Source organism: Nicotiana tomentosiformis, chromosome 11 (genome assembly GCF_000390325.3).
Source record: "Nicotiana tomentosiformis chromosome 11, ASM39032v3, whole genome shotgun sequence".
NCBI lineage: Eukaryota > Viridiplantae > Streptophyta > Magnoliopsida > Solanales > Solanaceae > Nicotiana > Nicotiana tomentosiformis.
The window spans coordinates 53,986,059-54,001,679 of record NC_090822.1 but is presented as its reverse complement, the minus strand read 5'-3'; the positions used below and the strand labels follow the sequence as shown (position 1 = coordinate 54,001,679).

General features: G+C 36.6%; 1 protein-coding gene across 1 annotated transcript in view; it reads left to right on the top strand.

Moving 5' to 3' along the window:
* LOC104094343 (protein fluG-like) overlaps positions 1 to 15,621 on the top strand; it is an 84,895-nt gene that overhangs the window by 56,363 nt on the left and 12,911 nt on the right. The window contains exons 11-13 of the mRNA XM_070188562.1: positions 2,339 to 2,459; positions 2,529 to 2,581; positions 2,702 to 2,831. Of these exons, the coding sequence (XP_070044663.1) occupies positions 2,339 to 2,459; positions 2,529 to 2,581; positions 2,702 to 2,831 (304 nt within the window). The remainder of the gene's footprint in view (positions 1 to 2,338; positions 2,460 to 2,528; positions 2,582 to 2,701; positions 2,832 to 15,621) is intronic.

Below are 15,621 nucleotides of genomic sequence, written 5' to 3'. Positions count from 1 at the left end.
CCCGCATACTTGCAGAATTCAACTGGGATCACATCTGGCCTGGTCGCTCTGCCCCTGCTCAACTTATGCACCGCCCCTGCGACCTCCTCGAAACTAAAGCGCCTACCCTACCTAAAATCACAATGGCTCTCAGAGTGCTCCAAATCGCCCATCACAATGCTCATATCCCCCTCTTCATTCAGGAGTTCATGGAAGTATGTCTGCCACATTCGCTTGATCTATGCCTCATCCATTAAAACTCTGTCGTCCTCGTCTTTGATGTACCTTACTTGGTTCAGATCCCTCGCCTTCCTCTCCCTCGCCTTAGCCAGCCGAAACAACTTTATGCCCATGCCTTTGTCCCTCAGTTCTTCATACAAACGAGCAAACACTACAGTCTTAGCCTCCGTGACCGCCAACTTCGCCTCCTTCTTAGCCTTCTTATACCCTTCTCCTCCTCGTCGGTGCTCTCTACTAACTTCAAATATGCTGCTTTCTTGGCTTTTACTTTCCTTTGGATCTTCTCATTCCACCACCAGTCTCCTTTGTGGCCTCCAGCGTAACCTTTAGAGACCCCTAGCACCTCTCTCGCAGCCTCCCTAATGCAGTCCGCCGTCCTCGTTAACATACTACTCGCGTCCCCACTACTCCCCTAAGCCCCTACAACCAACAACTTCTCTTGCAACTCCTGAGCCTTGTCCTTAGTCAGAGCTCCTTACCTGATCTTCGGTCGACCACACCCAACCCTCTTCTTCCTCTTTAGCAAGATGTCTAAGTCCATCACCAAAAGCCTATGCTGGGTCGTGAGGTTCTCACTCGGAATAACCTTACAATCAGTACACAGACTTTTATCACACCCCCGGAGAAGGAGATAGTCGATTTGGGTCTTGGCCGCCGTGCTCTTGAAGGTAACCAAGTGCTCTTCCCTCTTCTGAAAACTCGAGTTTGCTATCACCAAATCAAATGCCTTAGCGAAATCCAACAGCGACATACCTCCTCCGTTTCTGACCCCAAAGCCAAAGCCGCCATGCACCTCATCATAGCCCCCAGCAGACCTCCCAATATGCCCATTAAAATCCCCTCCTATGAATATCCTTTCAGTGGGCGGAATACCACGCACAACCTCATCTAAATCTTCCCAAAATTGCCTTTTAACCTCCTCATCCAGGCCCACTTGGGGCGCGTAAGCGCTAATAACATTCAAAGTACGCCCTCCGACCACTAATTTAATAGCCATCAGCCTATCATTCACCCGCCCAACCTCTACCACTAGATCCCTGACATCCTTGTCCACCAAGATGCCCACTCCGTTCCTACCCCTCTTACCTGTTGAGTGCCACAGTTTAAACCCGTCCGCCTCCCGCGCCTTAGACCCTACCCACCTAGTCTCCTAGACACAAGCTATATTAATTTTTCTCTTCTGGAGAATCTTAGCTAATTCTATAGACTTCCCTATCATAGTCCCTATGTTCCAAGATCCAATTCTCAACCTAATAGCTCCCTTATGCCCCTTACCACCCTTGCCCCCTGCCCCACCTCCTGCCCCCTGCCCCACTCCCTTACCTACCCGAGGACATGTCCTTAATCCACCATCCTCCCCCACAGCCACAGTAACCTACGATATACTAAAGGCAAATAAGTAATAAGATAAGTTGCAACTACCCGACCTTAATCACGCAAACACAATAAGCTCACTGATAAGTCTAAACGAACACGAAAACAACTTAAGAGACATTTATCATGCAAGTTCTAAAATCTAGAAGCAACTTGTGCATAATTTGCTCTAAACATCTAATGTTAGGAAAACAGGTTGCGGATTAAGCCATCCCTTACCTTTCGAGCCAACAACTATAAACTTATTTCCAAATGACCAATCCACTCAATTCACTGACGTATTTATAAATCAATACGAAATCAAGGTTGACAACCTATCAATTCATAAATAATATAAATGTGATCTCTTTTTAGGTATTTTTGGTTTTTTGTGTGTGTGTGAAAGAGAGAGAGAGAGAGAGAGAGAGAGAGAGCGCTCTATTGATGAAGGTTTTTAAATTCTCATTATACTATGTGATATACAGCTACTTTGACAACTTGTAGGAAATGGGCAGAATATAGCATCAAACTAGGAAATGGGCAGAATATAGCATCAAACTAAATAATTTTTAGTTGAATAGTTTGAAGTTGTGGACAAACTCATGTCTAATTATTTCATTGTTTTGTCTTGTCAGCGAGAAAGATATGGACCTTGGCTTGGCAACTGTTCAATTAACTTATCAAGTTTCTCTATAACTTGGACTGATACTATTCAAGAGTTTACACATTTGCAATCATGCATGTTTATGTGCACCTTTTGATACAGGGTAAGAAACCAAGAAATGGTTTTGGTTGACATGTTAACTGAACCTGGTAAAGCATGGCAGTACTGTCCGAAGGATGTGCTTCGTAGATTTTCAACAATTTTAGAAGATGAATTTGGCTTGGTATGTTTTAAGATCTTTTGTACAGGAGCTGAAAGATATTATTGATCTAATGCATATCTATATTTTCAGGTCATGAATGTAGGGATTGAAGTTGAATTTTACCTTTTGAAGAGTGTAATAAAGTATGTCAGGGAAGTTCCCTCTTATATTTTGTTTTTTGGAGTTTCTCTTCTATGATATATGATGTGTTTGGAGTTTCTTATTATAACTTTTAACACTAAACGTGAAAAGAAATACTACAGGGATGGAAAAGAAACATGGGCCGCAATTGACAGGTCCTCTTACTGCTCTACAGCAGCAATAGATGTTGCATCATCAGTTCTTGAAGAGGTTTTCGTTTCATTGCAGTCCTTGAATATTATTGTCGAGCAGGTTAGTTTGCATTTCCTTGATTCTTAGTTTGCGAAATTGATTTTATATAGAGAACTGCAAACTATTAGGAACTTTTAGAGTACTACAACTATTACGAAATTTTACAGTACATTTCTTTATAGTTCCATGGAAAAATGACTGCATACTAAAAGAGTATAGCTAAATAAGGACTTCATGCAACGGACCAACAGAACAAACTACTAGTACATGTTTTCCTTTTACTCAAAGTAAAGCTTTGCAGTAGGTATGAGGGACCTTACGAGATTATTCTTTGTTTTCAGTAATATTTGTTATTTGTGGCTTGAATTATTTCCTTGTATTTTTCAGAAAACCCATAATCCCTATTGGTTTGGGAAAACCCATTGTCCTAATAGATTTTGGAAAGGAAAAACTATTGTCCTTGTCAAATTAGGAAACCTTTCTCTTATAAGTTTGAGACTATTTGGGATCTATATATAGGGGTTGTAGTTGGGGATTCTATAGATTGTATTGTGCTTTTCTTCTCATTCATAGTGGAAAACTCTCTTTGCTTCTGCCTCGAGGATTAGGCTTAGCCGAACCTCGTTAAATCCTTGTGTTGTTTTTCTTCTCTATTTGCTTTGTGTGTGATTGTGCGCTAGTTAACCCACGATCTTCCGTAACAATTGGTATCAGAGCAAGGTTCGAGTTTCTACGTATAATCTAGGGTTAAGATGTATCGTCTTCAACGAAATACGAAGTAGAGAAATTTGACGGGGTTCTAGTTTCAGTCTGAAGGCAATTGATGAGGATTTTCCTGAAGAGATGAAAGAGACAGAGAAGACAGACTTGAAGGAGAAGGATTTGAGTGTGATCTTCATGAGCATTACAAATAACGTTCTTCGGGAAATCGCTGAAGAAGCTTCTGGAGCAACAACATAGAAGAAGTTGGAAGATCTGTATTCTAGGAAATCGCTGACAAACCGCCTCTACCTGAAAAAAAAAGGTTATACAATCTTCGTATGAATGAAGGTACACCTGTTAAAACTCACCTTGATGAGTTTGATTCAATTATAATGGATCTGAAGAACGTGGATATCAAAATTGAGAGTGATGATCAAGCCTTGATTGTATTATGTTTTTTACCACCGTCTTATGATACTTTTGCTGATACGCTGCTATATGGGAAAGACAACATTTCACTGGAAAATGTTAGTAATGCGCTAAAATCTAAAGAGTTGAAAAAGAGCTTTCCAGACAGCAGAATTGAGGGCGAGAATCTTGTGAGTAGAGGAAGAACACAACAAAAAGACTTTAACAGGAAAATGTCCACCGCCAGATCGAAGTCTAGAGCAAGGAAGCAGAATTGTTATGAGTGGTTGGAGTAAGGTCATTACAAGAGAGATTGTCCCAAGCTAAAAGAGAAAAGAGGGAAGCAGAAAATAGATAATTCGGCAAATGTTGTTGACACTGGCAATACTTCTGATGATAGTGACTATGTAGGGGAAGTCTGTGATGTGAGTTCTAGTCATGGGCAAAATTCTTGGGTTCTTGATTCTTGTGCTACTTTCCACATGTGTCCACACAAGAATTGGTTTGCAACTTACAAGCAAATGAGTGAGACTGTCTACATGGGAGATGATAATCCATTACCAGTAGAGCGGATTGGTAACATCAGTTTGAGAATGTTCGATGGAATTGTCAGAAACATTGAGTGTTGGCATGTTCCTCGGATAAAGAGAAATTTGATTTCTCTTTCGACATTGGAATATCAAGGGTGTAAGTTTCACTCCGAGAATAGAATACTTAAAGTGTGTAAAGGCTCTATGGTACTCATGAAGGGTAAGCTGCATTCCAAATTGTATCATCTTCAGGCCAGTGTAGTTGAAGAGGAAAGTACTGTAGCTTCTGGGAAAAGTGATATGAATCAGTCTCAGTTGTGGCACTTGCGACTTGGTCATATAAGTGATAAGGGATTGTCTTTGTTGAGTAAGCAGAATTTGCTGAATGGGTATAAAAATCAAGTTTTGAATTTTTGTGAGCATTGTGTGTTTGATAAATAGACAACGGTAAAGTTCAGCAAGAAGGCCGAGCACATGACCAGAGACAAGTTAGATTATATACATTTAGACTTGTGGGGTCCAAACAGAGTTCTCCAAGAGTGGTGCCATGTATTTTATGACTTTGATTGATGATGACTCAAGGATGGTGTGGGTGTATTTTCTGAAAACAAAAGATGAGGCATTTCCGACATTTGTTAAATGGAAGACGATGGTTGAGAAGCAGACGAAAAGAAAAGTGAAGTGTTTTCGAACTGACAACTGGTTGGAATTTTGCAATTCTGAGTTCGCTAATTTATGTAGCAGAGAGGGCATAGTGAGACGCCTCACTTGTGTTGGAATACCACAACAGAATGGTGTTGCAGAACGTATGAACATAATGCTTTGTGATAGGGCACGGAGCATGCTTTCACACTCATGTGTTAGCAAGGATTTTTGGGCTGAAACAATCAATACAACTTGTTATTTGGTCAACAGATCTCCATCCACAACTATTGAGTTCAAAACTCCTTTTGCGGTATAGTCCGGTTCGCCTGCTGATTATTCAAATTTAAGGATATTTGGTTGTCCTGCTTATGCTCGTTTGAGGGATGGAAAATTTGAGCCGAGGGCAACGAAATGCATATTTCTATGGTATGCAACTGGAGTGAAAGATTATAGATTGTGGTGCACAGATCAAAAGGCTCTAGAGCTAATTATCAGTAGGGATGTAACATTCAATGAATCTGCCTCATTGGACAGTCAGAGGGAGAAGGCAATAGCAGAAACAAATCGTGGTGTTAGTGACCACATAGAGCTTAAATTGAATCTCCACTAGCCCAGCCCAGTAATTCTAAAGTAAAGGAAGTGGAGGAGGTGCAAAATATTGATCAAGATGATAATATTAATGCACCTGTGCAACATCAACCATATAACATTGCAACAAGCAGAGAGAAGAGAGTGATCAATCGACCGCAAATGTTTGCAAACGTGGTTGATGGGAATCTTCTTGGATATACGAATCCTGTGGGATTCATTTTGGCAGTTGCAGAGACCGTTGATGAGTTTGAGTGTTATAGCTATCCAGAAACTATTCCGAGTATAGAACCAACTCGACAGATTAGTGCTATGGCTGAGGAGATTGAGTCTCTTAACAAGTTTAGGTGTTGCCTAGACTTGGTTGATGTGTGTGACAATGGGTAGAGCCCTTGCGAGGGCTAAGGGCAAGGCAGAGAAACGTTGTGCTTGTTGATGAAGAGAATTCAAGCCAAGGGGAAAATTTGTTATTGGTGGCTTGAATTATTTCCTTGTATTTTTTAGGAAACTCATAATCCCTATAGGTTTGGGAAAACCCATTGTCCTAATAGATTTGGGAAAGGAAAATCTATTGTCCTTGTCAAATTGGGAAACCTTTCTCTTGTAGGTTTGAGACTATTTGGGATCTATATATAGGGGTTGTAGTTTGAGATTCTATAGATTGTATTGTGCTTTTCTCCTGATTCATAGTGGAAAACTCTTTCTGCTTCTGTCTTGAGAATTAGGCTTAGCTGAACCTCGTTAAATCCTTGTGTTGTTTTTTCTTCTCTATTTGCTTCGTGTGTGATTGTGTGCTAGTTAACCTACGATCTTACGCAACAAACAACGTACATTACCAGATTATTCTTGCGTTTGGAGGACATTTATGACGAAGCAATGTTATAAATACCAGAAAAAAAGTTCGAAAAATCTATTTTTCATCGCTAGTTGAATTTTGCAATTTTTATTTACGAAATGACGAGAAATCTTGTTTTGTATGTCACATAACTAATATCACTTGTCTGAGGATATTTTATTACTTGACAAATGGACTCATAGGTCCCACTTGCATGCTTTGAAACATACAACAACAACTACTACTATTATGCCCCAGTTCCAAACAAATTGGGGTCGACGATACGAATTCTCATTTCTTCTTTAAGCTCAACTCATATTATCATCATTACGAAATAAAATAATGTGAAAGTAAAAAAACAATATAAGTATATTTATATAAATATTAGTATTAATAATGACACGTGAAGATTTAAATATCATTTATATGAAGGAACAATAAAATTTAATCAATGAGAGAAATTTTATGTTTAATAATATAACAATCATCTAAATGCCGAAAGATATTATTACATTAGCATAATACATGAATTTAAAATAAAAGAACATCATCAAAACTTACACAAATGATCAATTTTGTCATGTTAGTTAGATAATTATGTATTATAGTTTAAAAGTATTTAATATGATGGTATCTTAACGAACAATTCTTTGTGGACAATATTTTTTTGTGTATGTTTTCTCCTAATGCTTTGGTTGCTCTGCCTTAACCAGAATTCTTGTTGTCGATCTTGATATCCCCCTTGAAGGTGCAACATACAGTTGTTCGTGCAAGAAAACATATTGCGGTAAATATAGTCCAATATTTAGGATGTTTGTCCTTTTGCTTTATTTATTATATTTGCAAAACATAAACATACTGAAAATTATTTTCACACAAATTTAAAAGGATATTTCTTAGTTTCGGAAGACGAAAGTTGAATTTAGGGATAAGAATATACTTAGAAGCACATTGACCAGTATCATAATTTTTGCATGTATGAGGTTATTGTTAAAACTTCTATATACCATCTGTGTGCTATTACATAAGCTATTCGGCGTATCTAAGTTTTTCAGTAGCATGATGGGCATATTTTTCTTCAAAATTAACCTATATACAATGGAATATCAATTTTAACTTAGTCTATTATATATATGGTGAGTGGTGACACTAACATACGTAAGAAATAATAAACTTGACAACAAATATGTATAGTAGAAGGCCATTTGGTATTAAAGTATTTAAGTTTTCTTCTTGGTAGTAATTATTGGTATCATTTTCTGCTGAGTTAAAAGCTGAAAAACATTTTATTTTTACTATAAAATTTTTCAATCAACCTTTTAGTTAGTTGATCAATATATTCATTTCTGCTAGTTAAGATATCTTTTTAATTCTATCGTGCGATTTGCACGAAATGCGTTTTAATCTAATGATAGAAATATTTCTCTTATTAAATGCACTACCATTACTCTTGGGATTGATAACCAAGTGTCCAGGAAGAACCAAATCATCTTTTATTGGATGCTCTTCTTTGTTTCTGACACGAAGCAAGAAGACAATGAATACTGGATCTGTTCTTACTTTATATTTCTTGTCAGTTGAATCTTTTTCATTTGAGGCTAGAAGTATAACTTTGGCAAGATAGCTTTTACAGTCTCTGCTTTTGTCGATTTTGGAACTATTGGTAGTACTTGACAGAAATCACCTCTCAAACTATTAATTCCACCAAAAGGTTCATTAATATCCAATATATCTCTAGAACTCCGGGCAATTATTTCAATCGTTTGACACTTAGCCATAAGTGCTTCATCCCATATTATCAATTTTGCTTTCCTTATAAATTTAGCACCATTGCTCTACTTTGATATATTTGTGATGGTTATTTAAGTTGTTTGAAGAGGTATATCAAATCTAAAGTGGGTGACCTCACAATAAAATTGTTGTTGGTACACCACTTGCTATTATCGCTAATAATGTCATGTCTCTTAATATGATATTTGCAAGTAATGCATGACATAGAAATATTATTTCAATTCCGCCGGAGGCATCTACAAAGAATAATCTCGTTATACCAAAGTCGACTCTTTATAATGTAGTCTTGAAAGCTTGTTCTTGATTAAGATTTAGCTTTGATTGTGCTTCCTTAGACACTTGTATAGCATTTTGATTCTTTATAATATACTATCCTTTTTACTTTTTGTTCTAATGCTCTTTTTATGGAATAAATTTATGTACCCTAAGTTGTTTTTAAACTTGAATAAGAATTACTCATATGATGAATTTAAAAAATAATTGAACTGGATTCTCTTGCTAAATAATTAATTAAAAGATTTAATTATCTGGTTTTAACATAAAAAATAATTTATTTTATGTTGATTCAGATCTTAATATTAGTTCATCTCTTGTTTTGAATATTTAATCTTAATTATAATTTTATCCACCATAAATTTTATTTTCAAAGAGTAAAAGATTGATATGACATTTCACTTTTAGATCGTTATGTTTGTAAAATCATTAGTGGTATTGACTCTTACCAACCATTTTTTTTCTTTCTCACACATTTATATTCTTAAATATTTTGTTAGTTGTTGTTTAATAATTGTTTTTTTTCAAAATCACACGAAAAATTGACAAAAAAATATTATTTGAGTAGGAAAATAGCTTAAATATAAAATAAAAATATATTAAAGTGGGGGTATCTTTTTCTCAATTTCAACTCTTTATGCAGTCCATTTAATATTACTTTTGTTTTTTCTTGGTATTGGACATTATGGAGTGGTAATGTATTGCCAATACAGAGGATTCTTATGAAATTAATTTTATTAAACCTTCCTACATATTTTTAATAAGAATTTAATAGACAAAATTTTAAATATTAAAAATTAACATAGAAGGTATTGTAGTCCAAAAAATAAGTTATTACAGTTATGTCATTTCCCTATGTGTTCTTCCGCTTAATATTTGAGGGCTATTTTGGTATATTAATATTGTATTTATGCTTTTATAATAATATAGGCTCTCCTTTTCTAAATGAGTTTAGACAATATAATATATTCTCAAATTAAATTAGTAACAGGACGGATATTATATTACGTTTTCAAATTAAATTAGTAATATGAATTTTTAAGAAGAATATCCTAAAAGTAATAGGATTTCATAGTTTTAGTATTATGTCCTAAAACTAATAGGATTATAAGGCTAATATCTAGAATTTCGGTTATGTCCTTTTATTATGAGTTATTATGCTTAATATTATAAGGTTATTTTTGCAAACCGACATTGTATTCATGCTTTTATAATAATATAGATTAATATTAATATGTAATAATATTAAAAGTTCGCTACCAAGTCTAAAACGTATTCCCTATTATCTCCCACATGGATTTTCCTCTTCCATTGTACCTTAAATCTTCCAACCTCCACTTCCAACCAAGAGGTTGTGAGTTCGAGTCACCCCAAGATCAAGGTGGGGAGTTCTTGGAGGGAGGGAGCCGAGAGTCTATCGGAAACAACCTCTCTACCCCAAGGTAGGGGTAAGGTCTGCGTACACACTACCCTCCTCAGACCCCACTAGTGGGATTATACTGGGTTGTTGTTGTTGTTGTTGTATTGTGCCTTAAATCTCCTTGATTCTAAGGATTTGTTGTCTTTCGAGACAACTTCCTTCCATGTGATTTTAGGTCTACCCCATCCCTTTTTAACACCTTCCCCACCATAGTTTCATACCTACTGGTCGGTGCATCTATAGGTTAACACAGGACATGATCAAACCATCTCAAGGGGCCTTCTCTCATTTTATCCTCAATGCGTGCTACGTGCACCTTCTGGCGAATGTGATTATTTTTAATCTTATCTAATCTTTATGACCGCACATCCATCTTAGTATTTGTATTTTCACAACACTCATCTTGTGGATATGTTAGACTTTAGCAGCTCAACATTCACTACCATATAACATAGCCGGTCTTATAGTTATTCTATAGAACTTACTTTTCACTTTGGTAGGTATCCTTCTATCACATAATACCCTGGTAACACTTTTCCATTTCAACCATTCAGTTTTAATCCTATGAGTAACATCTTCGTGAATCATTCCATTCTCTTGAAACAACGAGCCTATATATCTAAATTGTTTGCATGTTGGCATCGCGGTCCCATCCTGTCTCACTTCAATTTCGTTATTTTCATGCTGATTATACTTATAGTGCTTGTACTCATTCTTACTTCTACTTATCCTAAAACCCTTACTCTCTAAGGTGCTTTTCTATAGCTCAAGCTTGGGCTGACACCCTCTCTAGTTTCGTCAGCATGCACATCAACAAATAGCATACACCATGGGACCTCATCGTGTATTGTGATGGTTAACTCATATATAACTAGGGTTAATAAGTAAGGGCTCAATGCAGAATCCTAGTGTAAACCCACTATTATGGAGAATTCCTCTATATCCCTACTACTGTTTTCACGCTAGTGACAACTCCTTCATACATGACCTTTATGATATTTATATATAAATATATGAAATTATTTTCTTCTCCATTGGTACTCTATCATATGCTTTCTCTATGTCAATGAACACCATGTGTAAATTTTGTTTCCTTTCGTGATAAATTTTTATCAATCGTCTTAGCAAAACTTATAGTCTTTGTTGTATACCTACAAGGCATAAATTCAAACTAGTTCTCTATCACTCTTGTTGTATTCCTAAGTCTACACTCTATTCCCAAGAGGTTGTGAGTTCGAGTCACCCCAAGAGCAAGGTGGAGAGTTCTTGGAGGGAGGGAGCCGAAGGTCTATCGGAAACAGTCTCTCTACCCCAAGGTAGGGGTAAGGTCTGCGTACACACTACCCTCCCCAGACCCCACTAGTGATATTATACTGGGTTGTTGTTGTTGTTGATAATTCGCATAACTTGAAATTTCTCCTTTGTTCTTATAGATTGGAAACATGGTACTCTTCCTCCACTCTTCGGACATTCTACCACTTCTTAGTATGACATTAAATTAATCGGTGAGCCATACTACTCCAACCTCCCCAAGACACTTTTAAACCTCTATAGGGATACTATCTGAACTACGAGCTTTTCTGATCTTCATATTTTTCATGGCATCTTTTACCTATGTCGGCCTAATTGTATGGGTATAACTAAAGTTTCTATCATGCACATACATATGGAGGTCTAAAATGCTATCCTCTTGGTTCGTGTTGAATAGTTAGTCAAAATATCCTCTCTATTTCTTATTGATCTTGTTATCTCCTATCAACGCTTGTTGAGAATTGTCTTTAATACTTCACCTGGTTGAAAATCCTTATCTCTATTCTCTCTCAATTGTGCTAGTTCAAACAATTCTTTCTTCCTTTCTGTTGTCCCTAGCTTTTGGTAGAAGCCATCTAGAGCTTCCACTCGGGCTTTACTAATAGCCTTCTTAGCTTCCTTCTTAGCTCTTTTGTATTCTTCAAAGGTTTCTCTGCCTGGCAACTTCCTATAACAATCTCTTTTAGCTTTAATAACTCTGTGTACCTCCTCGTTCCACCACCCGAATTTCTTGGTCGAGTTCCTAGACCTATAGGCACGTCTAGCACTTCTAGCACTTCTGTTGCAACTTCTTTAATGGAACTTGACATAACACCAAAAAACATAATTTTAAAGTCCTCATTTCCCTAATTAAGATACTTAACTAAATCACCCAAAAAAAGAAGCAAGAAACGAATGAAAATATAGTACAAATTATATTAGATAAGAACAAAAGTTCTTGTCTTAATTTTTTCTATCATTATTTTTTTTAAAGCCAAAAAAATGTAAATAGTTATTCTCTCATTAATATTTGTTGAAGATCGGCAATGTCCATCCTATGAGAAAGAAGATTGGACTTGGGATATTAAAGTAATGGCCTGAAAAAAAGTTTTGGTCATGATTTTGTTCCAGCAACAAGCAGTTAACAATTTGTAGAATTTGAGAAACAAAAAAAGCTTCTTTATATTTCGATATGTCAATTTACATCTCAAAAACATGCTACTTATGCAAGGTTCCTATGACCTATTCAAATTAAATAAGATCTAGTATATGACTTATTAAATGAATAAGTCAAAAATATTACATAGAAAATAAGTATGTCACACATGCCCAACTTGTAAACTAGTGAAGGATTTTTTGTTGACCTCTTTTGTAAACACATCAGCTAGCTGTTTCTCTGATGACACATGAAGCAAAGTCAAGACACTACTTGTAATCTTTTCTTTAATGAAGTGTCGATCAATTTTAACATGTGTTTGGTGATGTTGACTAGGATTATGAGCTATACTAATTCCAGCCTTTTTATCACAATATAAGTAAAGTTTCCCTTTGTGAGACAATCTCAATTCCTCTAGTAGCTTTTGTATTCACAAACACCCTAGGCCATATCTATATTCTACCTCTGCACTTGATCTAGCAACTACACTTTGCTTCTTGCTTCTCTAAGAATTTGAGTCCTCCTATGAGCGTACATTAATCAGGAGGTGGCCATGTTTGGACAAAAAGAGACCTTTGCCCGGAGAAGACTTCAGATACCGTAAAATGTGAAAAACAGCTTGCATATACTAGCCTGTTTGGCCAAGCTTCTACAATCAGCTTATTTTGAGAAGTGTTTTTCTCAAAAGTACTTTTCCAAAAAGTGCTTTTGGTGAGAAGCAGTTTGTGTTTGGCTAATTAATTTGAAAAGCACTTTTGAGTAGTAATTAATGTTTGGCCAAGCTTTTGAAAACTGCTTCTAAATGTATTTTTCTCAAAAGTGCTTCTCAGAAAAGTGCTTTTGGAGAGAAGCTACTTTTTTCTGCTTCTCAAAAACTGCTTCTGCTTCTCCTCAAAAGCATTTTTTTTCCACCTAAAAGCTTGGCCAAACACCTCAATTTTTGGCCAAAAGCACTTTTGGCCCAAAAAAGCACTTGTGGCCCCAAAAAAAGCTTGGCCAAACAGGCTATAAGAATCTTGGGGACAGTGTTGTGACGAGCGTGAAGCGAGGAAAAGCGACAACCCCCTTTTCGCTTAAAGCGAGAAGCGAGAAGCGAAGCGCTCGCTTTTTTTAAGTGAAGCGGATAACTAAAAAAACAATTACATAACACATAAGAAAAGCAATAAGAACTAAGAATAAAGGATATAAAAATAAGAGGAAGGGCAGTATACCATTCCAGTAAAAATTGGGCAACATTTCAAACGAAAAAATAGTGCAAGAAAATGAAGAACAAAGAAGAGGAGAAGAATGAGAAAGAAGAACTGAAGGGAAAAAAAAAATTCGCCAGCATTTCGCTGCTATTTAGACGCTGAAACAGTGAAAGAAAAAGAAAAAGAAGAAGAAGAAGAAGAAGAAGAAGAAGAAGAAGAAGAAGAAGAAGGAAGAAGAAATCACATACCTGGACCAAACTTGATGATCTTGAAGTTGAACAGTGTAGAAAACTTGAACCCTAGTCGCCTCTTTCTTTCTCTGTTGCTGCTGGTCGATATGTTTTAAAAAAAGAACATCATTTTTAATTAAATAGGATGGCAGCCCTTTAAAACAGAGAAGCGCACTCTTCTTACGCATCGCTTCGCATTGTCGCTTCTCGCTTTTTAGTGGGAAGCGAGCGCCAGAAGCGATCGATGGGTCGCCTTGCTTCGCTTCTCGCTTTAAGCGAGGGAGCGCCCGCTTTTCACAACACTGCTTGGGGATCATGCGTGAACTGACTTACTAAGCCGATTGAATATACTATATCTAGTCTAGTGTGGGAGAGATAAATGAGCCTTCCAATCAGCCTCTGATATCTCTCCGTATCAACTAACCCTCCAGTTTTGCTTTGTAACTTGTGATTGCTTTCGATGAGCGATTCTGCCGGTTTGCAGCCTGTCATACCAGTTTCTTTTAAGAGATCCAGAATATACTTCCTTTGAGAAATAAAGATTCCGGTTTTTGACCTAACAACCTCAATTCCCAAAAGATACTGCAATTTTTCAAGATCCTTTGATTTCAAATTCTTGTGCCAACAACTTCTTCATTTGGGTCATCTCCTCTTTGTCATCTCCTGTCATTACTATGTCATCAACATAAACTATGAGAAGCGTAAGTTTACCCTTTTAATGTCTTATGAGGAGGGTGTGATCAACATTGTTTTGCTTGTAGCCAAAGAAGATCATTGTTTTGCAGAATCTGTCAAACCGAGCTCTAAGGGATTGATTATAGTGGTTTGAGTTATCATTGCTTATCATTATCCCATTATGCTTTTGTGTCATCTTTGTCCTCTATTTCTATCCCTAAGTCCACAAGTGAAGCGCTATCTCATCCTGGATGGCGACATCCGATGATCAAAGAGATGTCTACTTTACATGCTTGTGGTACATAAGAGATTGTTTCTCTACCTCCAGGTAAATCTACTGTTAGTTGTTGGTGGGAGTGTGCAGTCAAAGTTGGCCTAGATGGTCAAATTAATTGCCTTAAAGACTACCTTGTTGCCAAAGGTTATTATGAGAAAGCACGGGAGAAAAATATATATTATTAATGTATTAACTATGTTAGAATGAGCCCTAGTTATAAGTATACATAAAACATAACCTACTCATATTACATACGAGACTAGGACTAATTATATATATTGACATAACTATCTAACACTCCTCCTCAAGCTGGTGCATACAAATCATATATATCGAGCTTGTTACATATGTAACTAATACGAGGACCAGTGAGGGACTTGGTGAAAATATCTGCAAGCTGATCATTGGATTTCACAATCTTTGTAGCAATATATCCTGAGAGTATCTTGTCTCTGACAAAGTGACGGTCAATCTCAATGTGTTTAGTTCTCTCATGGAATACTGGATTTGATGCAATATGAAGAGCAACTTGATTATAACACATAAGTTCCATTTGGTTGATCACACCAAATTTCAACTCCTTGAGCAACTGTTTGATCCAAATTAGCTCATATGTTGCCATAGCTATTGCTCGATATTCTGCTTCTGGACTAGACCGAGCAACCACATTCTGTTTCTTGATCTTTCAAGATACGAAATTACCTTCTACTAAGACACAATAGCCCGAGGTAGAACATTTATCAGAAGGTGATCTTGCCCAATCAACATTTGAGTATCCAATGATTTGCTCATGACCTCGATCCTTAAAAAATAATCTTTGTCTGGAGCTGATTTGATTTT